Source organism: Lineus longissimus, chromosome 7 (assembly GCF_910592395.1).
Source record: "Lineus longissimus chromosome 7, tnLinLong1.2, whole genome shotgun sequence".
Lineage (NCBI taxonomy): Eukaryota > Metazoa > Nemertea > Pilidiophora > Heteronemertea > Lineidae > Lineus > Lineus longissimus.
In genome coordinates this window covers 4388113-4415626 of record NC_088314.1, presented here as the reverse complement: position 1 = coordinate 4415626, position 27514 = coordinate 4388113, and the positions used below count along the sequence as shown (strand labels likewise).

At 40.5% G+C, this 27514-nt stretch overlaps 2 protein-coding genes and 1 long non-coding RNA gene across 3 annotated transcripts; 2 read left to right on the top strand and 1 right to left on the bottom strand.

Moving 5' to 3' along the window:
• Positions 1-476: 476 nt before the first annotated feature.
• Positions 477-4853, bottom strand: LOC135490585 (uncharacterized). The gene is made up of 2 exons (XM_064775787.1): positions 4692-4853; positions 477-4529 (listed from the first exon to the last, which is right to left on the bottom strand). Exon 2 carries the CDS (start codon positions 4490-4492, stop codon positions 1817-1819), a length of 2676 nt encoding a protein of 891 aa, XP_064631857.1. The 5' UTR covers positions 4493-4529; positions 4692-4853; the 3' UTR covers positions 477-1816.
• A 61-nt stretch (positions 4854-4914) lies between these two features.
• LOC135490586 (Fanconi anemia group D2 protein-like) lies at positions 4915-27225 on the top strand. Its single transcript, XM_064775788.1, has 38 exons — positions 4915-5107; positions 5415-5488; positions 5576-5713; positions 5931-6051; positions 6409-6459; positions 6680-6796; positions 7032-7125; positions 7417-7541; positions 7839-8026; positions 8315-8511; positions 8823-8999; positions 9322-9456; positions 9703-9834; positions 10090-10197; positions 10426-10475; positions 10876-10935; positions 11287-11476; positions 11801-11877; positions 17681-17800; positions 18002-18218; positions 18490-18598; positions 21394-21496; positions 21699-21771; positions 21928-22019; positions 22158-22239; positions 22516-22635; positions 22906-23034; positions 23208-23326; positions 23565-23675; positions 23982-24109; positions 24356-24455; positions 24650-24866; positions 25170-25241; positions 25392-25430; positions 25725-25874; positions 26041-26187; positions 26473-26586; positions 26810-27225. Exons 2-38 carry the CDS (start codon positions 5443-5445, stop codon positions 26903-26905), a joined length of 4344 nt encoding a protein of 1447 aa, XP_064631858.1. The 5' UTR covers positions 4915-5107; positions 5415-5442; the 3' UTR covers positions 26906-27225.
• Positions 12230-16165, top strand: LOC135490587 (uncharacterized). The gene is made up of 3 exons (XR_010447739.1): positions 12230-12703; positions 14108-14303; positions 14747-16165. It is a non-coding gene; the product is annotated as an uncharacterized LOC135490587 (long non-coding RNA).
• Positions 27226-27514: the final 289 nt, after the last annotated feature.

Sequence of the window (27514 nt, the reverse complement as noted above, 5' to 3'; positions counted from 1 at the left end):
ATATTTTCAAGAGAAACATTGCGTGCCTGGATGGACATTTGAGAGACAATTATCTGTCAATAAATCTTCCTAGAGGTTGCGTGGAGTATTGATTGCTCATTGATTTTATGTGATGAACATAGATCAGGTTCACTGCAAACCTGAAGGTAGTGACAGGAAATTACGAACTGTGCAAAGAAACAGATTTTGTTTGTTGATTATGGGAGGGGTTTTCAGCTGCAAGCTGGGCTACAGTACGGTGTGATTTTGATGATAAAGGATCTCTCATGCCCATATGTTCATTTAAATGATGGACAGGGTAGAGCTATACAGCTAGACTGGCCAGATTGGTTGGGTGTAAGCAGTAGCCCCCAACCAGTTACAGGAGCCAGGATTACTCAGGAAAAGTCCATTTTCATTCGATTGTGGAAGGAACAATAAAACTGACAAAAGGAAAATTAGTAACAGAAAATATTTTATTTACTTTGATTGTGAGAAAGTAACAAGTACAAAGATGACGATGTCCAACAAGCTCTGTGATACCAAGACTATGCCAACATGCACAATGCCTATAAAAAAGGGACAAAAATTTCCCCTGGCGAAAAGACATCCAAGGTGGAGACCCTTTTGGTAACTACGACACAACAAATGACAACATACTTGTAGTACCAGGATAGCTTTCTAGGAGGAATGAAGAGTTTCATAGTGAAATAAGACACAGTTATCACCAAAAGGTCTGATGCCTGTCGCATATCTTGTTTAGTGACGACTCTCTTCATATTTTACATACAATCATAAAAAGTGATATAAAGATAAAATCAATACAGCAGCTGTGAAAAATATATGACATACTTTGAAGGTGTCAGAATTACTGATGGCTCTCCTGTTCCTTCAATAATATGTCTCGACGACTCTCAATAGTGGTAAGCTGTGATGGAAACTCATTACAAAGTACCCTTACAATGTGCTTGTTGCATGGAGAGAGTTTCTGTGGGGCACCTGGATACAATTTTTATTCATCCCAAATCAGTCTTTTGAAGGCTAAGTTGGGATAGGACCACTTTATTATTGCCCTACAGACATTGCCTAAACATGCATGATTCCAATCAGTAATTTTAATAAAACAGAATGGCAGGAAATATCATTTAGAATGTAGATCACAGGAATATGGCAGGACTAATATAAGGAAAGAGATCATAAGTACAATGTAGCACTTACAATTATCTATAGTGCTCAGCGACAACAACAAACAAAATTATAATCTGCCTATAAAATTCACAGGACATCTAGATGTGTGCATGACTTTCTAAATTAATTCGTAAAGGCACCTTTTTCCAATTTCCAAGAAGCAAAAATCTTTAAGTGATCCTAGTGCTACAAATAGTTTTTCAAATTCACGGCAGTTTTTTAACAACTACTAGCACCCCCTAAAGCAGTTTATACATTACCCAAACAACAACAAATAACTTTTTTTTAATTTGTGAAAAATGCACTTAACTCAGTAAAAATAAAAAATATCAAATTTTTTATACAAAAACATCAATGCAGTAACTATTTTACATGTATCAATCATCATGACTATAGGATCACATGAATTATCACAACATTAAAAGAGACAATAACATGATTTTTAAGACTACACCAGAAATTATCTGATGGTAAATCGTTAAAAAGAGCAAGCATTGTTTTCCTGTGAAAATGTCTAGGTGAGTAAAAGAGTTACCGGTAAATGCAGTAATAAAAGCAAGCCTTTGCAACATTCCTATAATACACTCATCAAAGCTAGGCTATGGGATAATTGAATAAAAGATATGTCAAAATGAAAACTGATTACATTTCAAACATTGATATTTCCTTTTTGATCTGTCTTTCCTTCCTCCGACTCCTCCAGTATAGTTGGACTCTTTGGGATCATTTCCTGACCTTGACTTTTGCACTCTGCAGTGTCAAGGACACCAGAATGAACTTCAAGGTCAGACAGAGACAGATAGTTTGAGCCCTGGTGACTCTTTGTTCTCACCGAAGATGCTGCATCGCTTACACTCCGTTTCACAGGGGCAGCTTTCTTAGGGTCAATTTTATTGTCAAGGTTACTGTAACCAGCTTGTTCTGCTTTTGAATGCAGAAAAGGAAAGTTGCCTTTCATTGGCGATCTTGGTAAAAATGCTTTCAAACTAGACGGTCTGTTCGCTACTTTTCGATTTGGAGTATCAGCTTTTTGTTCCTGCACATTTTCATTTTGTTGAGATGCAAATTTCGTATTATCAGTCTCACCATTCAGATTGTCCTCCAAATTAACGGAATGTGGCATTTTGATTGGGCTTTGCTCATCCAATTTCGTTTCATTTTCCAATTTTGTTTCATTATGACTCCCTTCCCTCAAAGACAGAAGCTCAGGATTCCTCTGATACAGAACATGTGGATTGAGGACTATCGGTCCACTCCCCAAGTCTAAGTCCCCATAATCAGAATCGATTGTATTTGACCTTGACTTCTGTAAAGCTACTTCTTCCTCACTGCTTAGCGGTATAGACTCATCCGGAGATCCCATATATTTGGCGGCAGTTACTTGGGACGGATCACCAGGATCAAGTTCCTGGCTGTAGCTGACAGAAACACCATGAATCTCATTCCAATAAATGCTATCTTCTTTCGTCTCGTATTCCTGTCCCTCACAGATAGCATGACATGGCGCCCAGCAGAAGCAATCACATACTGTGCGATTAGGACGCTTCTGATAACGAAAAGGTTGCGTGGCTACGTAACTCATCAGAAAGCACATCACTAATTCCAGGATCCTCAAAGAAAATTTGAAACACCACCATGGCCATGGAGCGGGTATAGATTTTGAGAACACACCATAAACACCAATCATGGCATACATTTGTAACGCAGCGTATAATAAACCTGTAATTGCTGTCACTAAAGTGACTTTAACTCCGAGACCAAGTGTCAGACGGGGTGGTTTATGAATCGGCTTGATTCCAGGCAGTCTCAATTTACCAAGGCTCAGTTTCAGGAGATCTTTCTGTCGTCTTAAAGCAGCAGAATACAGAGTTTTGAAGATGTAGAAATAACCAGCAAACAATAAGATTCCCCACATGACTGACACTAACTGACAGACAAACATCAATGCGCGAGCGGATGCTATACTTCCCACGACAGCATCTGTTGTAACAGACAAGATCAAGTGGGCCGAAATAACAACTGCCAAGATACGGCTGCTCTGAATTCGTGGTGACATAAACTGTACCTTAGTTGTCTGCAACAGTGCCAAGAATAAAATGCAAAATGCCGAAGTTAGGAATGGGAACCCTATAGTGTATACGAAGTAGTCCACAGCGTCTGGTGAGAATACCTCGTGCGAGTTGTAACCATCAATCAAGAAATATACAGCTCTGAATATTCCCATCATAGCAAGTACGACATTGACGGCAATGAAGAATCCCTGACTTAACAGTTGCTTCTTTTGCCACAGTCGTAAAATGCTCACAACGGAGTAAACAGCCAAAATTGCAAAAGCCAATCCAACGAAATATATGTGGAACTCCCATGCGGGACCCCATGCCAATTTTGCTTCATACCAAACAGGCACTGGCTCAACAAATGGTTTCCGAGTCGCCGCAAACACTTCGGGTTCAGCTTCAGCTGCAGAGCTAGGTTCTGGGTCAGCTCCCATTGTAGAGGTAGGCTTTGGTTCTGCTCCCTTTGCAGCTGTTGGCTCCGGACTGCTACCCAAAGATTTAGGCTCAGGTTTGACTTCATTTTCAGACCTTGGATTATCGGTTGGTTCAGGCTTTCCTGCTACTTCAGCTTCTAGGCTAGTCTGTGACTCAGTAACAGTATTGTCCTGTTCTGTAGTGATGTCAACTGAAGGAACTCGAGTAGTAAACTTAATTGCAAGTGTCTTCCGAGTTGAGACTACATTAGGCGATGTTGGGGTTCGTTGCATGGTCACGAGTTCTGCTATTTTGGAGGAATTAGGGGGAATCATTGGTTCTTCATTAATTACGTTAGAGTTTCCTCTAGGCACCACAGGTTCTGTTAAAACTGTGGCACTATTCGTCGGACTAGTCAGCAGAGTCGTCGTGGTAGCGAGTTCAGTACCAGCTGCAGGAGCTGTAGCGTTTACGCTATGGACACCAAAAACAACAAAAGGTTTATGTTCAGGTTTTGGATTGATGTCACTATCATTGTTCTGCCCTGAAGCATCGATGACCTCTGTATGATTACTAATTCCAACAGCTTTATACCCACCCGAGACATTTTTCTGGTTAACATCAAGCCGAGGGCTCGAACGCCTGTCCCTGTTGTGGAAATCGAAAACAGGTTTCTTAAAAATACTATGGAAAAATTCAGAAAATTTCTCCCAAGAAGAAAGACTTTCATCTTTTATGCTTTGTTTGAATTCCGGGCTTGTTGCATCAGGAAAAGCAATTCCTCCCCTAATCAAGAGCAGGATGATGGCAGTCACGAACAGGCCACATTTCCAACTTTGGATTGATGTCATCATGTCTAGGACTTATACCATTTTGTCACAGTCACTTGATCTGAAAGAGCAGATAAACTTAAATTAAGGGATATTTCAAAGAAATTACTGTTCATTGTCAAATTTTATCTGGATGTTTTTTGGGCCACCCTGGACCTGGATTCCACCAGTCCAAGGCACCATTGTTCATGTCAAGTGAAGAAAATGAAGTCATAAAACTCACGCTATCTCACAGTTTTTCATCTAATTTAATACATTCTCCGATCCTATACATCAATGCATCGGTGATTCTAAGAAAACAACAATTTTGACGCATAACTTCAAGAACTGGGCAAAATTTGAGGTAAAATCTTTTTGCCCGATATGACATTTATGAGGTCGAGTCATTCGCGCATGTGTATGATGGCCACCCGGTAGTGACACCTGTATCACGTTATTGTACTAATAATAATTAGGTTATATGGCGCTAAATCCAACTCAAACTATTTTCGGTCGCTCAAAGCGCTTCACATTCTTACCCCTAGCTATTGGCCTGTACATTCGTAGTTCAAGCTCTACTCTCTGGGAGTATTACAGGTCTGAGCTCGAGCTATACAACGTTCAGGACTAACATTTATAGTGTGCCAACCTGATAGCTAGGTACCCATTTACTCGACCTTGGTGGAGAGAAGCAAGTACACGTACTAGGGTTAAGTGCCTTGCTCAAAGACAAAAAGTGCCTAGGCCTAGGGGCCTAGGGGCCTAGGGGACCTAGGGCTAGATGTTTCATGACCAACAATATTTTCATCAAAGTCAATAAATAGATAATACTGATGGTGATAGTAGGAAAGACATGAAAGAAGACACTTGTTCAGAAAGTCAGGTTGTGCAGGATGTGCCATAAATACCGTACCGCACATGTCAGTTACACTTGACTTGCACTAACATGCAAATGTTACTCTTGCAGGAAAGGAAAATAGGAGAAAGAGTCAAGAATGCCAGTTATGAAAAGAAAATCAGGGGATGGAATGGTTAAGACAGGTATGAAGTTGAAAATGAAATGAATGTTGTAAAATTATGTACAAAAGATGACTTTGATAGATCTTCTTATGAAACGTTCTTCTTCAGGTGCTCAGAGCAAGAAGAAGAAGGATGCTAGGCCTACTGGAGGAGGTGACATAGCGCTCGTGGACAATTCTACATTTGGAACTGTCATAAAAGAAGCAGGTGTCATCTTGAAAGCTGGGAACAGACCCAATGAAATAAGTATGTGGCCATGGGTTGGATTTTTCAATGACATTGACATGAAACATTTATTTTCTCATCAAATGATGAACTTCAGTTATGAATGCAACCACGCGAAAAGCAGCAAAATTAGACAAAAGTGGTCAATTTTCCATATGTTGTTCCAAATTAATAGTATTGCCATTAAGGTGAGTAGTGATGATGAGGAGTGATTGACATCTAGAACTTTATATTTCAGGTGCGAGTCAAGCTGTGTTCCAAAGGAAAGTCAGCTCGGCACTCAAGAAAGAAATTGACTATGAAGAAGTTGTGGAGGAGTTCATGGAAGGCTTACAGAAGCATATTGATAGCCCTGTTAGGTAGGTAGATGTGCAAATAAGAGCAGGGTTCCTAAAGTCGCTCCACTCACTCTCTCCTAACTTGACATGTCCATGTCATCTGCATAATAACATCTCTCCAGACAGTGAGGTCCTAAGCTGCCTGTGACAGCACCTCTCTTGCAACTCCAGCTCTCTCTGCTAAAGTCTATAAATAAACACCTTTTTTTATATTGGCTACCCTTTGGTACTGGACTTATAAGGAACTATGAGTCAGACAGATTTAAAGCTAATTGCTCGAGCCATCTGGATGTTATGGGCAAATGTCCAAATGAAATCTTTCAATGAAGTCCCTTCAAAAAAGATCGCAAAACGTATTCATCTCGTTATTTTCTTCAGGTTCAAGTGGAGTTTGATGTCCATGGTAACTTCTGTAGAATGTGAGGCCAGGTAAGCATGGTCTATTTCTTTGATACCAGGAGAAGGACTGACAACACATCAGTATATCCTGTGTTTGGTCGTGGATTTTGTCAAGCAGTACTGATTGCCACTTTTTCTTCAATAATTCCATAAGGAGTACTGCAGTGGCAAGAATAAGATAAAACGTAAAAGAACCTGGACAAAATTATAAGTTATATTTTCCTCTAAGTTACTCTTTATTTCCTTGCAGTGCCCATGGTCGTCAGCAGGACAGTCTGATCAGATTGTTGCTGGGCCTGGATGAATTGCAACCTAAACTGATCAACATCCTCCTTGAAAAACTTGTCGAGACAGACAAGGATGAAGAGTAAGTACAAAACAGTTTACTTAACATTTGAGAATCAATCTGTTTGCAGAAATTTGCGTAAACTCTGGGAAAAATATTTACGTAAAAGTTTGGATCGAAGAAAATATAGTGGTTTGCAGTGCCTTGAAAACGTTCTGTAGATTTCTTGGCTTTTAACAAGGACAGTATCATATAATATCATTTATTCTTGCATTCATAAAAGAAGAAAATTGTTTGATGTTTGTCTTCATTTCAGTGCTATATTCAGCCAAGGGGATTGTACGAACATCAGTATGTCACATCTGGTCATGAATCAACTGAGGTGGTTAGGTAACGTAGTAAATTCTCAGGTATGTAACATCGTGACACGTATTGAAGAATTCGTGAATTAAGAACTGAATGTTGATAGGGGGGTACCTGCCAAAACTACGGCTGTATGCTTCTTGACGCTGATTGTCATTAGGCTACTGCATTGTTGCATACCCAGGTGAAAATAAGCAATGCATATTGGGAAGTCGATTGATTCAAAGAAGACAAGGTTTCATTACGGCAGATATTGGTCACTTAAACAGGCGCCATAGCTCCTGTCCCATTCAAAGAACTGTCTCTGACTAATCTTCAGTATCTGTTATACTCTGCAGGATCTGGTGACCAAAATCTTTGAGATGGTTGAGGTGACATCGCTGGAGGTGCAGAGAGAAATCATCGGGTGCCTTCCTGAGATCGTCGAGGACAAAGACCATGCTGATGTTGGCACGCAGTTGAAGTAAGTAACATTCTGATGGTATTTTCTCAGTGAAACTTGAAGGTTGCTCTAAAGCTGCTCCCAGAATAGCTCTTGCCCCAGAAACCAAAGGAGGGACCAGTCTTGAATAATTTATAACTTGATCAGGGCATATTTGATGCTAACATGACCATTGACAAGTAACAGAGTTCAGAGGAAGGGGGAATTTACCAAGTTTTAGGTCATTATCATAGTTGCCCCAAATAGGCCTACTTTACTGCTACCTCATTTCCCACCTGCTACTCAATAATTCTGTGTCATCTTTCCCATTATTTCCAGGAACTTATTGAGTGAGAACAGTGAGCTGACAGTGCCTATCCTCGATGCTTTATCTAATTTATACCTCAAATCTGACGTCCTGGCTGAAGTGCGTACATCTGTCCTCCAGAGCCTGCCCTCAATTGATCAAGATGCGTTACCAGTAGCTGTCAAGTTCCTGATGCAGTCGGTCAACAACCAAGATGCCCCAGATGAAAGTATCAGTCCAGAGTATTCCAAGTTGACTGCATGGCAGTTGTTGCATGCTGTTGATACTGGCCTATGTACCAGTGTTCATTTATTCAAGATTTGCACTCTAGTCTTGCAATTCCGTGCACTTGTTTGTTCTGCCACAAATATTTTAGGCTTACACTAACAATAATATCCATTTTCTGTGATAAGACCATAAAAAAGCTGCAATCCCACATTTTGCTTGATGATATGTACCATGATGCCCAAAAAGTCTGAGTTAATTTTCTGATTTGTTGATTATTTCTTTCAGGTGATAACTGGTTTGAGAAAGAACCTTGATTTCTCCCCAAGTTTTTTCCCCAGTTCCTCGTCGACCCCAGCAGGCGCGAGGGCTTCTCGTGGGGCGGTTGGGAAGGAGAATAGATCGATTGAGGCATTGACTCTTGACGCCATAAAATCGTCAATCAGGTTCCAGAAAAGTGTTGCGGATGCTTGGATCAAGGTTAGTCTCTGTCTTCAAGACCACAGAGTCTTTCTATGCTATTTTGTGGAGAAGCACAGAAAACATGCACGGATTACACCAGTTTTTCTCCAGACCAAGGTGAAACAATGCATATTTGCAATCCTTTCAGTAGGTGTGCACCTTGAAACTCATGGGATTTCTCCTGTGGGAATGGCACTTGGAAGCTTGACTAGATAAATTTGCATGTAGTATCATCTGCTGACCTAGTTATCCACTTAAAAACTTGGTTTGGTCAAAAACTTGAAATGTTTTCTGCCAGACAAGGTTTAATTCGTATTGTTTGGTTCAAGGTGATCACAGAGGTCAACACAGCAGGAGGCCACCAAGTGATCGATGTATTTGCACTTCTGATTCTCCACTCGTTTGCTCAGAGGACAAAGGTGATCGAGCCACTCTTCCGAAATAAAGTCAGGTCAGGACTGTTCACTGAGGTGCTCTTGCAGGCTGCTTTCAACTCCTATTCACAGGTGAGACATCCCTTTATAAAGTGGATGTTTGATTTTAAATATCTGATCAAGACAGGTTCAAATATCCAATCTGACTGTGATCAAGGCAGGTTCAAATATCCAATCTGACTGTGAACATCAATCAACTCACGAAACAGTTGTTTCCCGTGTCCTGATTTTATACAGAGACTTCAGAATTCGTTCAAAGATTTTTTATCAAACAAGTATTGAAACTGTTAACATTTCATTATTCATGCTAAGGAAATTTAAATTCTTCGACTAGGCAGTCATTTTGTAGAAGATCTATTAAAAATCTCATTAATTGTGTCAATTTTGTTTGCAGATCTTACGAGAACACTTTGCCTCCATCCTTTCTATAGCCGAAGCTCTTCTGCGATCTCCTGAATGTATTGTGCGAGGTTTTGCCTGTGCCATGTACAAACATGCTTTCATCTCGTTTGATGCATATTGCAGACAGGTAAGAACAGATTGTCATTGGACATTTTATTATGATCATTTTATTATTGTGATTCTAACAGGCTAACAGGGGTGGGACTGCCTTGTGGGGAGGAAGGAATTGGGTGATTTCTGCAGGATCGACTGATCCAAATTGAAAACAGTCAGTATTGGCATCTCAGAGACTGTTCAGTTTAAGCACTGATGAGATTGGTTTGACAAAGAAACTGGACTGGACCGTATTTTATCGTAGCATTCTTATTTCCAGGAGATTATCGGTAATCTGGTAACCCACATCGGTCGCCGTAACCCGGGAGAGACGGACTCCTCGATCGATATCTTGGCTGATCTTGTAGAGTCACAGTTTGAGAAGATGCACCCATTTGCAGTGTTTGTAAAGGTAACTTCATACATGTAGCTGATTTTTTTGTGTTTGGATTGGATCCTTGATAGTATGAGTTGTCACTTGTCCTGTTTTGGCCAGTGGTATTGGAGAGATGAACATGGCCAAGTCTTGCACAGAAAGTGCACACTTTGGTTTCTGGATAAGGGTGGGGAACAAATGTAAACTGCTTTTCGTTTGTACATTATATCACTCTGTAGTAAGTATCATAATATACCGGTAAGTGTAGTGGTAATCGTTCTTGTTTTCTAGGGTTTTCTTGACTACATGGATAACCTTACCCTATCTCAGATAAGAAAGCTTTATTCAACATTGAGTATACTTGGCTTCAGGAACCAAGAGGAGGGAGGCATTCTACAGGTAAACTAGCTCATACATACTGAAAGATCTCAGATATTTCATTTGTTCCTTTCAGAAGATGTTTCATGAAAATCGCATACAAGATCCACCAAGAAACAGGCCTAAATCATACGAAATTCGTAAAAATCAATTATATAAAAGCTGATTTGGAAGCAGACTGCTCATACATTTAGGGTAATGCCCTCTGACATTGAATGTTTTCACCAGCCTCAACCCTTTTTACTTCAGGATGACATGTTCATCATTTTAAGAAAACAGCTCTCTAATATCAATCCAAAGTAAGTGAACTAAAGCATGATTACCCTTCTACTTCAGAAAGTTTGTTGCTCCTCGTCTCAACATTAGACAGTGGCGTCTGCTTTCTGGCTAGTGGTGGACGGCTCAATAGGAACAGACAAAACTTGTGCCCCAAGTTATATTCCAGTGCCTTTTTTTGTTGGAATGGTGAGGTGAACAAAAAAGAGTGCTTAATAGCAACATGCAACCTGACATCCCCCAGTAAATGTGGATTGCCACTTCTGTAATGAGATGCAGTGTTATAGTTCTTCAACTGATGTCATTGAACGGAAGAATCAGGGAAGATCTTCAAAAATTGCACTAGACTGTTTAAAGAATTACTGATAAAATGTCGAATGTTGGAATTCAGATTTTTGCCATCTTCATCTTTTTGGCCACCAGGTACAAGCGAATGGGTGTTATTGGTACGATCATGGTGGTCAAGAGTTTAGCTCGCGTCAGGTAAAGGCACATTCGTCTCAAACTTAATGTATAATAATTTTGTGTTCTTCCCCACCAGTATTTGTCTTACTCGAGAAACAGGGGAGTGCGGTGGCAGAATGTTTGAGCGTCAGTGGCCAGTGCCACTTTGTAACTCTCAACTGGCCTGAAATGTCCTTGCGTGTGTTAGATTGTGGCTGCCCTTGGTTCTCCAGGAAAGTTCCTTGATAGACTGAGTAATATGTTTGCGATTGTAAAGCACTTTGAGACGGTAGATAATACTGTGAAAAGAGTAATGTAAAAACTCAATATCATTGGAGTGATTGAATAATTTTTATCAAATCTTGAAAGATATGAATATAATTATTTCAGACCTGAATCCTCTATAGATGAGTCAGATGCTGATGGAGAGCAGTCTATCAATGAAGAAGCATACACCCAAGTGATCAACTTGCTGAAGCTAGCCCAGGCTAGCTGTGCTAAGATGCCCGAGGTGCATGCACTTTTCCTGGATGAACTTTCTCTCATTATGCAGGAGGGGTCTCTTAATCCAAAAGTAGAGGTAGGTGAATGTAGATATCGAAGACCTTAGCCACAAGACCCCCACGGCTCCTTCTTCTTCTGTGTTGGGAGTTTTTGAGATGTACACTAGACAGTCATGCCTTTTTTGGTACAAAAATGGCGGACGTAGAGAGTTTCGTTACAGAGCCCCATAGCCTTTTGGTCAGGCTACTGTTTGGTCAGGCTACTGTTGGTCAAGCAACTATTTTTTGGCCAGTATTCCTCTCTAATGCGGCTCCCTCAAATGTGCCTCCTGACAATACTGTATCAGAGTTGTCAAAATGCTAAATGCTAAAAAAAGTAAACTCTTTCATTTGTGTTACAGTCATGGATTGGAAATTGGGCAATTGAAGATTTTGAGACGCATTACATTGTCGACATGATCCGAGGCACAAATCCTCCGTAAGTGTTTTTAGCTCAGCTGACGAAAGTCAGCAGAGCTAGTCAAATAGCTATTCGAGTGGCGTCTGTCCTTCCTGCCATCCATCCATCCATCCATCTGTGGACATTTTGGGCATTTTGTAACCGTAAGGCCTAGGCACTTCAAATTTAACAAGTGGGAAGAATAGCCTTTGAAATGCTGCTGACAGAAAAATTTAGCCCGGTTTGACTCTAATTCAGCCCACCAGGGGGCAAAAAGCGTAAATTACAAAAATATTTTTTGTCGCTTTATGCCAGGAGTTCGAAGCTTGAAAAAAAGTTGAAGAGGTCTGCATAACAATCAGGTTTTGATATAAAATAGATTTATTTTGATTTATGTGACCAGTTGGCAGTAATTGGGCAAAAGTGTAAGTTGGCACATTGCCAGCTGTTTTGAATTTCGCGGTTCGAGGCATTCCCTCAGAAATTCCAGTGACGTAAACGTCGGGAAATGTCAGAAATTGGACACGTTCGGAAATGCGATGTAGTTTCTATAATTTAACGTTGAACTGTTCGAATTTGGAAACCTGTCTAAATTCTGAACTTTTCCCGGATTGTGCAGAGGAAGCGGATTGATATGTGGTAGGTGAGCCCAGGTAGAAGATATAGGTCTTTCAGTACGTTCGAGTAAGATGCGTGTTATTGTGTTAGTAATAAACGATAAATGATCTAAAGCTATTTGGTGTGTTTCTATTGTCATTTTCTGCACGAAATAACAGCTTGGGAGCGCACATTGAAGGAAAGTAGTGCCGCATTGGCACGACGCCAGCTCACGCCGTTATCTGGCAGCATGGTCAGCTGTGTGAAGGTAAGAGGGTTTTATATCGCTATATTTCCCTTGATGTTCTTACTGTCATTGGCCATGAGAACTGTTATTTGAAATGTAATATTGTAGTATGAATCTCATAGATTCGTTACGTAGCAATATGCTGTAATTTTTGGCTTGCGATCCCGTAAGATTTTCTCGGCTAAAGTGGAAATTTCATCGTTAGAATGAGGTCGTTGCAATCCGAGAAGATGGCGGGCCGGGTGCACTTCGGCCAAAACGACATTATGCTTTCATGGTTAGGGACACAGTGTAAACAAAGATTTCTCGAAATTGTTGCACTGATTGTAACTGTAGTGTACATGACTAAGTGGCAGTGTTATTGTCATTGCAATGTACTCCTGTTTTTGAGAATTTTGACAGAGAAGTGGTCGTGAAATAACGCATCGGATGGCCAATGCATGAATGATTTCTCAGTGTGGCTGGCTGCTGGCGGTGTGCATGCCGTGTATGTAGCTATACGTACATACGGTTCTGATGTGGTAGTAGCTGTGTAATGGGTGACTAGTGGCGTAGTATTGGTGGAATTCATTGTGAATAGGCCTAGGCCTACACCTGGATATTGAGGACACCCTGCTGCTGAAGGTGCATATTATCGCCATTTACGTTGTAACGTTATTTTGCATCTCCTGTCCATTAAAATATTTGGCGATAATTGCACGAACTCTCTGTCATCATTGTCAAGTCCATTGAGATAACCTGCTCCATGGTACCTTATAATCAAGTACACCTGCATATCTAGGACATCCTGCTTTATGGTAGGCTACCTCATTGTCATTTAGTATTGTGTGAAGTCCACCTACCTATGTTTAGACGACATACAAGAACACGCTGATGTCTGTGTCATCATTGTGAAGTCTATAGATATAAAGTGCTATATGGTACCTTGTTACCAAGTACACCTGCATATTTAAGGGTTGGCTATAGGCACTAGTATTGTGTGAAGTCCACCTACCTATGTTTAGACGACATACAACCCTAACCCTTGCTAATTCTTCTCTTCATGCATGCATATACAGTGGAACCTCCCTTAGCGGACACCTCTCTATAAAGGACACTGCTTTTGGTCCCAAATTGGTCATTTCCATTGAATTTGACCTCCGTGATCAGGACACCTCTCAATTAAGGACACCATTTGCCAGTCCCAAGGGTGTCCTTAATATATAGACATGGAACAATTTGATTATTCACCATGTTATCTCCACTGTTTTAGATTTGCAACCTGACTATGGACATTTCTCCAGGCAAACTCCAAAAATTATTCTCCATTGCTTACCTCCCAAATACTTGGAAGTTAGCAAGTATTCAATAGCTTTAACTTGTGCTTACAAATCTCATTCTAATGTCAATAACATAAAGTCTACATCATTTTCCTTTCATTTGCAGAAGCCCAGTCAAACTGAGGGATGCTGCCCTTACAAAAGGTTTTAAAGACGATTCAGTAAATGACTTAAAAGTGACCTACCAAACAAGAATGTCTATTGAAACGCAACCTCTAAACTTTAAACCAAAAGCCCCGAAAGTTAAAGTCACACCCACTATCAAGCTCAACTCCCTGAACAACCAAAGGATTTCTCAAAGGGTAGGTGCTGAGTTAATGTATTACCCAATCAATATATGAATTAATAACTTCTCAATACCACATGTAGGCTAGTACTACTTATAGTGAAGTACTTGATCAAGATGAAGAGCACCTCCTGCATAATCTACGTACTGGAAAACTAGAAGTGCTAAACATGACAAGAACCATTTCCCACTTAGAGCAACAGTTTCAACATGAAACACCAACCTTTCAGACTCCTAATTCCCACTATAGAATACATTGCACAATGTTCAGTGTATGTGTATTCTTGAAATAAATTCAGATGCCATCATGCATCACACATACATGTACTATAATCAGATAGGCAATAAAGCATTCCACTCACAACAACTATAAAGAACAACATTTCTCTTACCAACAAAATGACCCTGTGACACTTTGGCATCATTCATGTCTAACAACTAATTGTCATTATATTTCAGCTCAACATCACAGCGAAGGTGGTGAAAGTACTTGAAGACACCTGCCTCAAAGATGTTCGAGGACAAAGCCTAAATGCAAAAGTCATACTTGTTGCAGATGACACCGGATGTGCCAAGTTAACATTATGGGAAAAGTTGATACCTATGGTTGAAAATGAAAAAACCTACCAGTTCAGTGAATTGTCCGTATACTATTTCGACCAAAACTCGAAATAGTGACCAAATGACCAAATGACCAAAACTCATTAACAACCACCCCGGAAACTGCTATCAAAGTTCATACTGACATAACGGTGATTGATATATCACAAGATATAATTGAGGAACAACATCTCGATGACACCAACACAACAGTGAAGAATGCCACAGTTCAGCAAGTTTCTGTAACAATGAGAAAGGCATGCTTGTCTTGTAAACATGTTGTGCCAACAACCGACCACCACACCACAAAGTGTGGAAATTGTGACATGCGCCAGTTAACCAAAATGTTAACACAAAACATTCGGGTAAAATTGCTCTTAATGGCAGAGGACAAGGAAAGAATCGCTGTCACAGGTCTAGACCAGATCATGATTGACTTTCTGCTGAAAGAGGGACTAGTCATAACTAATGATGTCACGACTGACGACATTGAGGAATTCATTTTGAATTTAGAAACTATCCCATCAGTAACATACAATGTGGACAGACTTGTTCTAAAATTTTGAACCCAATTCGTCAAACTGCATAATTCATTTTCAAATGCACATGATCCAGGCCTATGGTAAAGCCTCCCAGAAAATGGTGCACCACAGTTTGACATGATATGTAAACCAGCACTAAAAGCGCCCTTCGGGTTGTGCAGTAATTTCATTCAGTTTTGGAAACGAAAAGCATTTATTTAGTTATAATTTGAATACAAGCAGAATGTTCCTAATTGAAAGTCTATTGTGTTTAGCCTTTTATTATCATGAAACATTGTAATTTCTTACAAATCTTATACTGATTTGATTGCATACTAAGTTACATAAATGTTCATTTTCAGTACCCTTCTAACATTGTCTAAAGACCGTGCCGCAAAAACATCCACATTATGTATACTCTTACAAATGCAAATAAATAAGACAAATACGTGTATGATTATGAATGCATTAATACTCATGCATATTAACCAGATACAAAATGTAGACATTTGTAATTGTTTGTTTATACTTCTTAAGAAGGTATTATTTTCTATGTTCTAAGTTTATTTTATGCATCCTTTATGTTCATAGATATAGGGATCATTTCAGAAGTTTTATCCCAGGAGAGATAACATGATCTTGCATATAAACATTGTAATTTCTGTTAATTCTTGTACTAATTTCATCACATACAAAGTTATGTTAATGTTTTCCTAAGGACTGTGACGCAAATACGTCCTTATGATCCATTAAGTTACACATGCGTATGAACACATACATGTACATGATTATGAATTCATACGCATGCATAACCAGATGCAAAATCTAGATATTTGTAATTGTTTGTAATTTTGGTCATAATGTACCTACATATGTATATTGTTTCATTATGTTCTAAGTTTATTTTACGTATCCTATATTGTGTTCATGTATAAATAGATCATCTCAAAATTTAAGCAACCACAGTTTTAACAAAATTTTCTGCTACATGTAATTACTGTAACCCTGGAAATTTTCGCGAGCTGTTTAATTTTGCTGATTTTGCGCATGGTAGTAATCTGCAAAAATAACCAGCGCGAAATATAATCTTTCTTTCTTGTTAACTGAAGAGCAATCTCGTGTTCGCAAAATTTATCAGCGCAAAATATAAGTTTTTCATTGATTTTTTACAAATCCGCGAAAATAACCAGCCGCAAATATTTTCCGGGTTACAGTATGCAAATTCAACAATTTCTAGTCCAACTCACATGCCAAGAGCCCTGTGTTCTTAAATCCGTTTATTTTTCTTTTGACTGCAATCATTTATGTACATACTGTAATTGCCTGCTGGCCAGGATATCACCATTTTTAACTTTTTCACAATATTGAATAAAACTAGTTCTTTTATAAAATCTTGTCTCAATGACTGACTTCCCACTCATTCAAACCTCTTAACAGCGCTTAAGAACCTATCAACAGTTTCAATATTGTAACAAAAACCAAAACAAGCCCTCTCTGCAACCCCCAATCAGTTCACATTACTAGTACGTAGTAATGTTAGTCACATTACTAGTACATGGTAATGTTAGAACCCCAAACAATGTATTTGCTGGATATGATGGTGTTTGCAAAGGTGTCTATAAAGGAAAGTGTCTGGCGAGTGTGGCTTGTGACAGTGAAATCAGTCTGGAGCCATTTATGACACATTGCGTGACTTCAAAGTTGGTCTTGGTGTTAATTTTGTAAAAATTTTGGGGCTTATATGTAGCAACAAGACAATATTTCAGAATGACGCTATGATCAACACGAACATTAGGCGTAATCTTAGGGTAGACAGCCTTGTTTGTGGAAATGATGCATTCTCAGGGCTGCTCAAGAACTACAACACTTTCCCAAAATTAACACTAACACCAACTTTGCCAATTGCCATTTTAAGCCATTGGCTGTAGACCTCAAGAGGCCGCATTCTCATGGTTGAATGAAATATCAATAAACATGTACCCCTGCATTAACCCATGTATTTCAGCTGAGCGCCAGGCCCTTGGGCCTCTTGTTAGGTCTACGATTGGAGAATTTAAAAGGGGACTATAGATTGATATCTTTGTGTAAAAAATGACGTCATTCTGACGCCAGTTGATGAAAAAAGGGAGGGGTGTTAATTGAATCGACTGTTACAATGATGAATTTCTTGACTTTTAAAACTGGTTAATTTCATGGTTTGAATAAGTCTCCTCATTATACATGTTCCCAAGCCATATTATCTATAGCAATTTTCTCCCATTTCTATTTTCAGTGAATGTATTGTGCCTACAGAATACAGGTTCGCACTGGATAATGAGATAGAAGATCCTATTGCAGTCAACCTGGTACCACTTGTAGTGGCAAGTATGGAGAAGGGAAAGGACAAAAACAGGTAAGCCCTATCCCAGCCCTGCCCTGGTCTGTAACATAAGTTTCTCTACCCATGGTTGTAGATACTTGAGGATACATGCATTCCTCCCTCTCATAAGTCTGTCAAGTGATTTGCTCATTTTGCCTTCAGTGTCGGCTGTTCCCAATGCCTGGCTCTGATCTGTCGTCAGCTAATATCGTGTCGTGCCATGTCCTCTTTCAGTATTGGCTCTCCCCAATGCCTGGCTCCAATCTATCGTCTGCTTCGCCTCAGTCAAATCAGGCTCAATAGTGGTGACCTTGAGCCAATTGAGGCGACCTTGGGTTGTCCTATTATCATGCCACAGAGTCTCCTGAGCGACAAGATGGAATCATTGAGCCAGCAAGAGAAGGAAGTGATCTGTGCTAGTGTGATCTTTGCTATCAACTGGATGTTAGAGGTAAGATTAATGCCGAAAACCACCAAATTTTCTTGAGTGTTTTATTCCACAAGTTTCGCGAACAATGGAGATTTGCAAAAATAAAATTGCTAAAATATTAATGTATTGTGTGATACACTTGAGCTCCATCTTCAAGGACCAAAGATGACCAGACCAGACCACCTCTAATCCGAACGCATAGTCAATTTCGGAGTTTATTCACTCACTTTTTTCAAATCTTAAAAAAAACATTGTTGTATATGTATTAGTAGGTCAACTCTTTCAATTACAGACTGTGAATGCCTTTGCCAACCAACCAGATCCTGAGATGAGACTGAAAGTCAATATACGGCTCCAGAATATCTCAGAACTCAGAAAAGTCCTGGAAAAGTGCCTAGCAGGTGAGCATACCTTATGATTGATACACAATTAATATCAAATTTGTATTGCATTATGATGTTGTTTAAAGGTGACTCGCATCACTTGCTGTGAAAAGATAGACATTTACGACCTTTTGCTTAACTCTTTGACTGCCAAAGGACGTCGTTCGACGTTTTTGCTATAAATCACTTGACTGCCAAAGGACGTCGATCAACGTTTTTTTAGTTCAAGGTCTTATAGCAGATGGCGTGGCGATTTGAGCTCATAGAATCAATGTATGACTCATGTGGCATCAAGCAGACGATCGAAAGTGTGCGTAAGCATTACGAGGCGACGTCATTGGCCAAAAATGGCGGGCAGGAGAGGGAAAACTTTCACTGTGGAAGAAGTCGCTGAGATTTGCGCTGATTCTGGTTCGGAAAGCGATCCTTTTGGCGATGATTCAGACACTGAATATGATTGTGATGTTGAGGAAGGCCTTGATACAGGTGAGAGAGCTGTTGAGTCTGTTGATGGCGATTTTGGTGGCCCAGATGTTGACTCTGATAACGATAATGGTAGAGACAATGACTATGTGCCTGTGTATCAAAGTGACAGTGAAAGTGGCGATGCTCTCGGCAGTAATAGGCCTGATTTAGATATAGATATACATAGTGACGATGGTAGCACTGTTGATAATGAACCTTTACCAGGGCCTAGTACTACTACTAATGCAGCTAGGGGTCGTGGGGCTGTACGCCGTGGTGCTAGAATAAGGGCACGCCATGGCCATAGTCCAGCCCGCATGGACACTTCCGGGAGTGATGCAGGGAATGCCTCAGGTGATTCAGATAGTGATGGTGGGCCTCTAGCACCAGTTGCTACTCCTAGGGGACAGGGCAGGGGACGTAGACGAGGTAGAGGTCGACGAGGGAACCAAGGAAGGGGGAGAGGGGCCCAAGGTCAACAAAATCGAGGTAGAGGTCAACCAAATCATGCCCGGGGCCAACAGAATCGTGGAGGACCTGCAAGAGCCAGGAGAGGCAGAGGGAGACCACAAGTTCTTCCCCCTAATCCATTTGGGCCTGCTGGACGTCAGCCAGTGGTGCAGCCCTGTGACGGGAACCCTGGGCCTAGAGGGCCTGCACGCAACCTAGGGAATAACCCACTCGATCATTTCCGCCTGTTTTTTGATGACGATGTCTTGGAAGGTATCGTAAATGAAACAAACAGGTATGCAGATCAATACTTCACTGGTCTGAATGCTATTCCCTCCCCTCATTCACGAGTTCGAAAGTGGGATGCTATGACTATGGATGAGTTGAAAAAACTACTCGGGTTGCTCATGCTGACTGGTATCACGAAAAAGCCTGAGTTATCTATGTTCTGGTCTACTGATGAAGTGCTCGCCACCCCATTCTTCAATAACACTATGTCTAGAAACAGGTTTCAGCTGTTGATGAAGTTCCTGCATTTCAACGATAATGCAGCGATGCCTGCTGACAACGCAGACAAGCTTTATAAAATAAGGCCTGTCCTGGACGCATTACTTCCTAAGTTTCGTGCTTATTACACTCCGAATGAGCACATATCCATAGACGAAGGTATGCTCCGTTGGAAAGGGAGGCTAGCATTCAGGGTTTATAACCCTATGAAACCAATCAAGTACGGTATAAAGAGTTACATCCTTGCAGACTCTCATACAGCGTACTGCTGGAACTTGCAGATCTATGATGGAACTCGAAACACACTTCGGGAGATAGTAATGGCTCTTTGTGGCAGACTACTGGGACACTTCTTCTCACTCTATATGGATAACTTTTATAATTCAGTTGCTCTGAGTGAAACATTACTTGATAGGAACACCTATGTTGTTGGTACACTGAGGAAAAACCGTGGAGAGCCACTGGAGATTCGTGAAGCTGGGACTCGTGGACACGCTCTTCAGAAAGGAGATACTATTGCCAGAGACAATGGACGTTGCCTTATAATGGCTTGGCAGGACAATCGAACTGTGAGAGTTATAAGTACAAAGCATGACAATGCAATGAGAGAAATTCAGATCAGGGGAAGGGGTGGCGCTCGTACCAATGTGAACAAACCTGTGTGTGTCATAGATTATAATGAGAATATGAATGGGGTTGACCGCATTGACCAGATGCTTTCGTACTACCCCTCTGTGAGAAAAACAATCAAGTGGACCAAGAAACTTGTATTATATTTGTTAGAACTGTCCTTACACAATGCCCATGTCATTTACAATGACAATAACCCAAATGACAAGTTGTCATTACTGGACTTTCAGCTATCAATAATCAAAGAATTATGCAAAACTGATGAGGAAATGCCGTCCAGCTCAGATGATGAGAACCCCCCTCCAGCACCCCAACCACCCCGTAGAGCACCCATTCATGACCCCCAAGGTAGGCTCATTGGTGGGTTTAAAGTCCACAAGAAGGCTATGTTCCCTGCTGGGGAGGGAAAGAAGCATAAGCAGAAGAAATGTAGAGTATGTCAAAAAAAGGGAAAAAGGCGCGATTCTCGCTACTTTTGTGTAAAGTGCAAAGTTACCCTTTGTCCAGATGAATGTTTCAATGTATACCACTCAGAAAGAAAGTATTATTGAATTGTTTCATGAAGAGGAAGCATAGACAAAGAAAATAAGACATGTTTCATTGGTATATCTTCTTTATTTCTATTTCATTTTTATTTCACAAAAATGGTCAAAATACAGCAATTCCTGGCAAACTAGGGGTATTTATCGAAAAAATATCTGGCAGTGAAAGAGTTAACAAGGAACGATGTGCTGATTAGTTCCGTTTCTCCCTTGATCTAGCCACCCCCAACTTCCAGCCCACTGCTGCTTCTTTCTATGAAGAGGTCAGTGCTCCTGCAGTCACTGCTGTTGGCGGTAAAAAGAAGCCCAAAGGAAGAAAAAGGTAATTTTCCAACCCCTTTCTAGATGGAACTTAAATGCATGGGCATCTGTGCAAAATCTTCAAAAAATTGGTGATTGTTGAAGTTTTGTGGTCAACAGAATCTGACGGAATATATTTTAAAAGAGTCTGAAAGAAAGAAAAACCATGGAAAGCAAGCCCGATTCATGTGACAGACAACAGTAATGTCTCTTGTGTGTTTCAGGAAAAAGGCTGGGGATAAGGACGGTAGTGATGATGATGAGAACAACAGTAAGGATTCGACACAGTTAGATAAGGTATGCCCAGACAAATCATCCCCTATCACACAGGGATGTCAAATTTCCAACTTCAGGCATATTTCATACTTTTTCCTCTCACTTTGTGCTAAATTTGATAGCTGGAATGGAAAGATTGAAGTGCCTCCATCATGGCTTTTTTCTCTTCCGTTGTAGGAGTCACAGGCTGTGAACAAGACAATGGCTAGCACTCAGAAACCTGATGCCAAGAGTACCATTGTTCTGAATCAGTACAAGAATTACTTCAGGTAGAAAGCAGGCTCCTTTTTCTTTGAAACATGTTGAATTAAGATCGCAACCGTTTGATTTCTGGAATTTTCACGATTTGACCTGTCAGCTTTAAACCATCTTTTTATGTTCTCAGTTTCAATGCTTTTCTGCTTCAGGGAGTTAGATATCAGTGTATTCAATATGCTGAAGGAAAATTCCATTGTCACAGACTCCTTAGATGAGAATTTCCTTGAAAAGGTGAAGTGTAGAAATACATGATATGCTTAACTTGGCTGGGAAGGGGGGCGGGGGCACACCTGATACGCATGTCATAAAAAGTTTACAATTTGAAGATATGTCATTTAAAAAGTTGAGGTGGAAAATTCTGCTGAGAATACAGATAAGTAATTCTTCCGATGAAAAATTGAACGAGAACAAGTCTTGGATGATTGGGCCAACAAGGCTGTGTAAATTTAAGCTGGAAATAAAAATTGAAATATCTGTTCACTGTACTTATCATCCCTTTTTATGCAGTATGGCATCAATAGCCAGAGACTCCAGCCTGAGCAACTTGAGTACCTACTTGTTGATCTGAGCGAGAAGCTAGACCATGCGCTCCTGACATCTGCCCCCAAGAGGCGGACCTTCTTAAAAGTAAGTTGTGAAAGGCATTTAAAACTTATCTAGAAGTTATAGGAGTTTATAGACACCTAAAACTTATCTTGAAGTTTTAAGAGTTCAGACAGTACTTCTTCTGCTTTGGCAATCAGTTGTTAGCCTAGCCTAGTCACAATTTATCATCAAGATAAATCAGCTCATTCAGATCTCCTCCTCGATTCAATCTTAGTACAGAGACCCATAAGTACGATGTTGCTGTCGGTTTTCAGGGCATGACACCCATGTCATCCAATTCCTCTCTTCCAGACCAAGTCAAGCAAGGACCATTGCTTCACCCAATTGGACTCATTTGGAACTGTTGCCATCATCCAGGGTGGTGTGAAGCTCCTGGCTACACTCTGTGATCAACTTGAAACTACAACAGCATTTTTTGAGGTGAGCAGCTCATGGTTGAATGAGGAGTGGCGGGCAATGATGCTGGGCCAGCCCCTGGAGGATGGCTAAGAAAATGTGCACAACTTCCCACAAAATGTTGAAATAACAAGTAAAAACACAGTTCTTTGATGATAAGAGATTCTATGTTTGAGCTCTTGTTCTGACCTTTCCAGGAATTACTGGTTAGAAATGACGGGGTTGTTGATGGTCCAGGGAGCAGATCAGAGATGGCGCTGTACATGGGCTCATGTATGCGCCTTCTGTTTCAGACGATTCTTTCAGTATTGTCATGGTGAGTGATCAGAGAATTTCTTACAGAATCAAAAAATCATTCATTCAAAATGGCTGCTACCTATCTGGTATCTCTTGAGAAGTACATTTAGTTGGGGGGTGCGTGTACAATAAGCCTGCTTCACATGTTTATTAGCAAATGTTTATCTCACTGGCCAGGTGGATATTCAGTCAGACATGGGTGGTTGTGCGGAGATGAACAGTACCCAAGTTCTTACACACGAGCATGGTTATTTCAGGAATGGTTTCACAGTGAATGAGAACATGCCACTGCTAAAGGAAGCCTACTCCATCTTAGCCGCGCGATACAAGAATTCGTCAACACAGAGCTCGTTCAAACAGCTAGTCAAGTAAGTGGAGAAAGACATATGTCATTCCTATTTCTGGTCATCGACAACATCAAATGCAATGTCGAAAAACTTATCAGTCAACCAGGCATCATTGAGCACCTACCCTGCAGGCAAACCAGCCACTGTAAAAATCTGATTTCACTGCATCAGCCTGCATGGGAAACTGGCTTTCACGGGCTTTGGATGAATTTATTAAAAGTTATTGACTTGGCAATTGTGACAGACCACGAAGCCTATGAAAGAGGCAAAACAGCATCAGTAAACTGCTGTCGTGGAATCAGGCTTCAATAAGAAATTGATTTTCAGGCAGACGTTCATGTACTTTGAGAGATTCTCGAACAAGATTCCTAACATTCGAGGTGCCGTCACGTTACTCAAACTCTTGGAGGTCACCTCTGATCGATGTGGTGCAGCTGAATGTGAAGAAAAAATAAGTGAGTATCAAACCCCCGCCTGGGTATAAAAAGCCGAGTTGGTAGTTAAAGTGAAGTGCCACGCCAAAGGTTGATCAGTTCCACTTGCTCGATAAAGATAGGCTGGGCAAAGCAGTCATAACAGTATTCAGTATATCGAATGATTTAAATCTACATTGTACATTGATATGCATCCTGTCGTGGCCTTAGTTTGGTATTTCAGCAAAGTAGATTTGCAGTGTAATACTAAGTGATTTTTCATTTCAGCTCTCCTGTGCAAGGGTTTTCTCCAGCAGGAATGGTTAGGTGCTGACGGTGAGAGAGAAAAGGGTGCAGAGTTCAACGAGCAATTAGGAACACTAATTAGGTTAGTCTACTAATGATTGAAATTTACTTGCAAGCTTAGTGTCGACTTGATGAGCAAAAATAAAGCACTGAATTGAGTGTCAGCTGGGGCTTTTATTAGTTCTATAAACAATATAAGGGGATTAGGAATGCAATGAAGAAAGAAACTGGAGACCCAGGGGAAACCAACTCTATTATTTTGTCCTTTATCCTTAGGATGTACCTGCTTCACTCGGATTCCAAATTAGAGTGCATCGAGAACATAGCATCTGTCGGAATGCGGGAACTTGAGAACTGTGAGAAGAACGGCTCTTCAGAAACCTACTCGACCCTGACCAGACACTCATATGCTGTCTACTACAGGACATTGCTAAGCGAACTAGTCGACTGTGTCAAGGCCATTGACAGTGTCAAAACAGCAAATAAGGCTGAAGTAAGTTTTGTCATGATGGTTCTCTTGCGCTTTCGCCGGAGACTCAAGAGTAGGCGAGTCTATAACAAAGTGCAGTGTACATTATCTGTTGTGAATTTGTCGAATCTCATATTACTTGGCCCCCGAAACAGAAGTCCTCAACTACTTGGTTGCCGATCTTCAAATGTTTGTCATACACACATCTTATAAGGAAGGACACATGATATGATTCCTGTTTAGCTGTGGCATGTTGCCTATCAAAATGACTATTGCGATTCATTCAAATTGAATACATGTGAACTTGTCATTCTTTTGTTGCTTCAGGTCAAGATTGAGAAGCTACTCATATGGAATATGGGTGTGCGAGTCTTCCACATCCTGGTTACTCTCATCAAGGTACGTTCAACGGATTTGCTCCGTTTTATCGGAACAAAGTTATAAATCCATTTCATTCTGCTACTCTATCGCACCGGTTAAGTACCGGTAAGAGCCTACAGTAACTGCCACTTAGGACACTTCAGATTATTTCCTCCTTGTCTATTTCAGGTATTTGATGGAAGGTCCAACCTCATGTCAGTCCTCAAGGTGAGTGAATTCTTGCTGGTAAACTAAATTGGGCAAATCAAAGTTTGCTTCTGGGTATTTTTAGACTAATATACTTGTAATAAGTCATCAACATCATTTCAAAGGGAAAATCCTAAGCCTCATTCTGTGTTCATGGGGGTCTTGGTAACTTAACTAAGGCCATCCTGGGTTATGATAAATATCATTCACTGCTTTGAAGGCATTTTAGAATTGAAATTAAAACTTCTGCCTCGGATTCAACTCCCTATAGACATACCTTGTAGAAAATGATTATGTTTGTGACCACTGTTTCAGTATGGCCGCCAGCTGATTGAGATTTTCCTGCGCAATGGGATGCCCCTTCTCGACAGCGTATTCAAGACACATTGCGCAGATGTGCAAGGCTTACTTAAGAATCTTCAATTGAGTACAAGGACTCTTCATCACATTTGTAGTCATTCTAAGGTAAGTGAATATAGCTCATTTAACCCTTTGGAGACAGGATTAACTCTCCAGATCTGCAAAATTGGATTTGGGCAAAATGTTTATTTTTCAGTTTAACTCACAATATTGAAATTTGGTCTTCCTCATTATTCAATTTGTGTTGATGAAAAGTTTAAATCATTTGCAGACAGTGAAGGATGTGTCTCTGACCAATCAAGTACCTGCTATGAAACGCTGTCTTGAGGCATTCGTCTATCGTGTGAAAGCCATGCTAACCGTCAACAACTGCTCAGAAGCTTTCTGGGTTGGCAATCTAAAGAATAGAGATCTCCAAGTAGGTTCAATTTGTCACCACATTGCATTCGTTGATTATCGCTGGCACAAAAGGTCTGGATTTGTGGTCTCGAGCTTCGACACAGCAACCATCTAATGACATTTATAATAAAAACATAGATTTAAACAGTGATAATGGAGTATAATACCTATGTATTACACAATCAAATTCACGTAAAATTTCTTTTCAAATTTTTTTACGGCTGTCACAAGAATACTGCTCCTTCAATGCCCTCGGAGCTAAAACTAGCCCATCATATTTCAAACATAAAGATATGTCTTTCAGGGAGAGGAGATTTTGTCTCAGTCTGTAAGCAATGCTGATGAGAATGAGGGCACCATGAATGACGTGTCTGAGGGAGAATTGGAGGACGATGATGAAGAAAGTGAAACTGAGATGGTAAGTTAAACATTTTCTGTCACCCTTGGCAAGGAGCATGACATATTCATTCAAGTACACAACAACCTAGGGTATACTACAAAGTGTGGATGCTCATTGTTTTAAAGGATCAATGAGTCATAAGCGTTTGGCATTTCAGTGTTTCTATTAATCAAAGGTGCAATAAACAAAAGCTAGTGAAAATAAATGCAATAAATTTGTATTTCTTTATTTCCATTCTTAGGAAACTGATGATGGACAAAACAAAGGTGCTGCCACAACTCGTACTGATGACTCAGATTCAGGGAGTGGAGGCGAGTCGTTCAGTGAACACTTCTAGGATAAGAGATGATTGAGGTGCAGAAAGTAAAGTTGATGCTACCAGGACGTGTTGTCCACGATATTAAGACCAGTAGGAGCTGTGGATCCAGTTCGACTCTTTGCGGAGTCTGAGGTTCCTCCTTGTGGGGGGGGGGGGGCATGTATGAATTCGTTGACGTCTTCTAGGCCCTTGTGGTTTGCTGAATTGAAATGGTCACCAATGGTGTCATCTCTGTTGGCACTTGTAATGTTATAGAAGTAACCTTGGAAGTGTTCCATGACAGAGCGTTTTGTCTGCCCAATGTATTGTTTGTTACCTGTGTTATATTGTATGCAATAAATGAGGTTGCTGCTCTTACAGTAGACTTGTTTTTTTGTGTGATATCTACGTCCTGTGACGTAGCATGTGAGTGTCCCTGATTTGTTTTTGTTGGATAAATATGTGTAATTCCAGCTTGCTTAAAAGTCTTCTCCAGCAGGGGATAGAGGACTTTCTATAATTGGACGCATACATCTACTCCAGTAGGGGATGGAGGGACTTGTCTCCAGGAGGTGATGGAGGACTTCCTTGTTTCCTCCAGTAGGGGATGGATGACTAGTTTCAGTTGTCTCCTCCAGTAGAGGATGG

Bases quoted from the DNA above. Each gene is read 5' to 3' on its own strand.
- LOC135490585 (XM_064775787.1), bottom strand. From the start codon at position 4,492: ATGATGACATCAATCCAAAGTTGGAAATGTGGCCTGTTCGTGACTGCC.
- LOC135490586 (XM_064775788.1), top strand. From the start codon at position 5,443: ATGCCAGTTATGAAAAGAAAATCAGGGGATGGAATGGTTAAGACAG. The intron at 5,489-5,575 runs GTATGAAGTTGA...GTTCTTCTTCAG, and splicing joins GGATGGAATGGTTAAGACAG to GTGCTCAGAGCAAGAAGAAG. The intron at 11,878-17,680 runs GTAAGTGTTTTT...TTCTATTTTCAG, and splicing joins ATCCGAGGCACAAATCCTCC to TGAATGTATTGTGCCTACAG.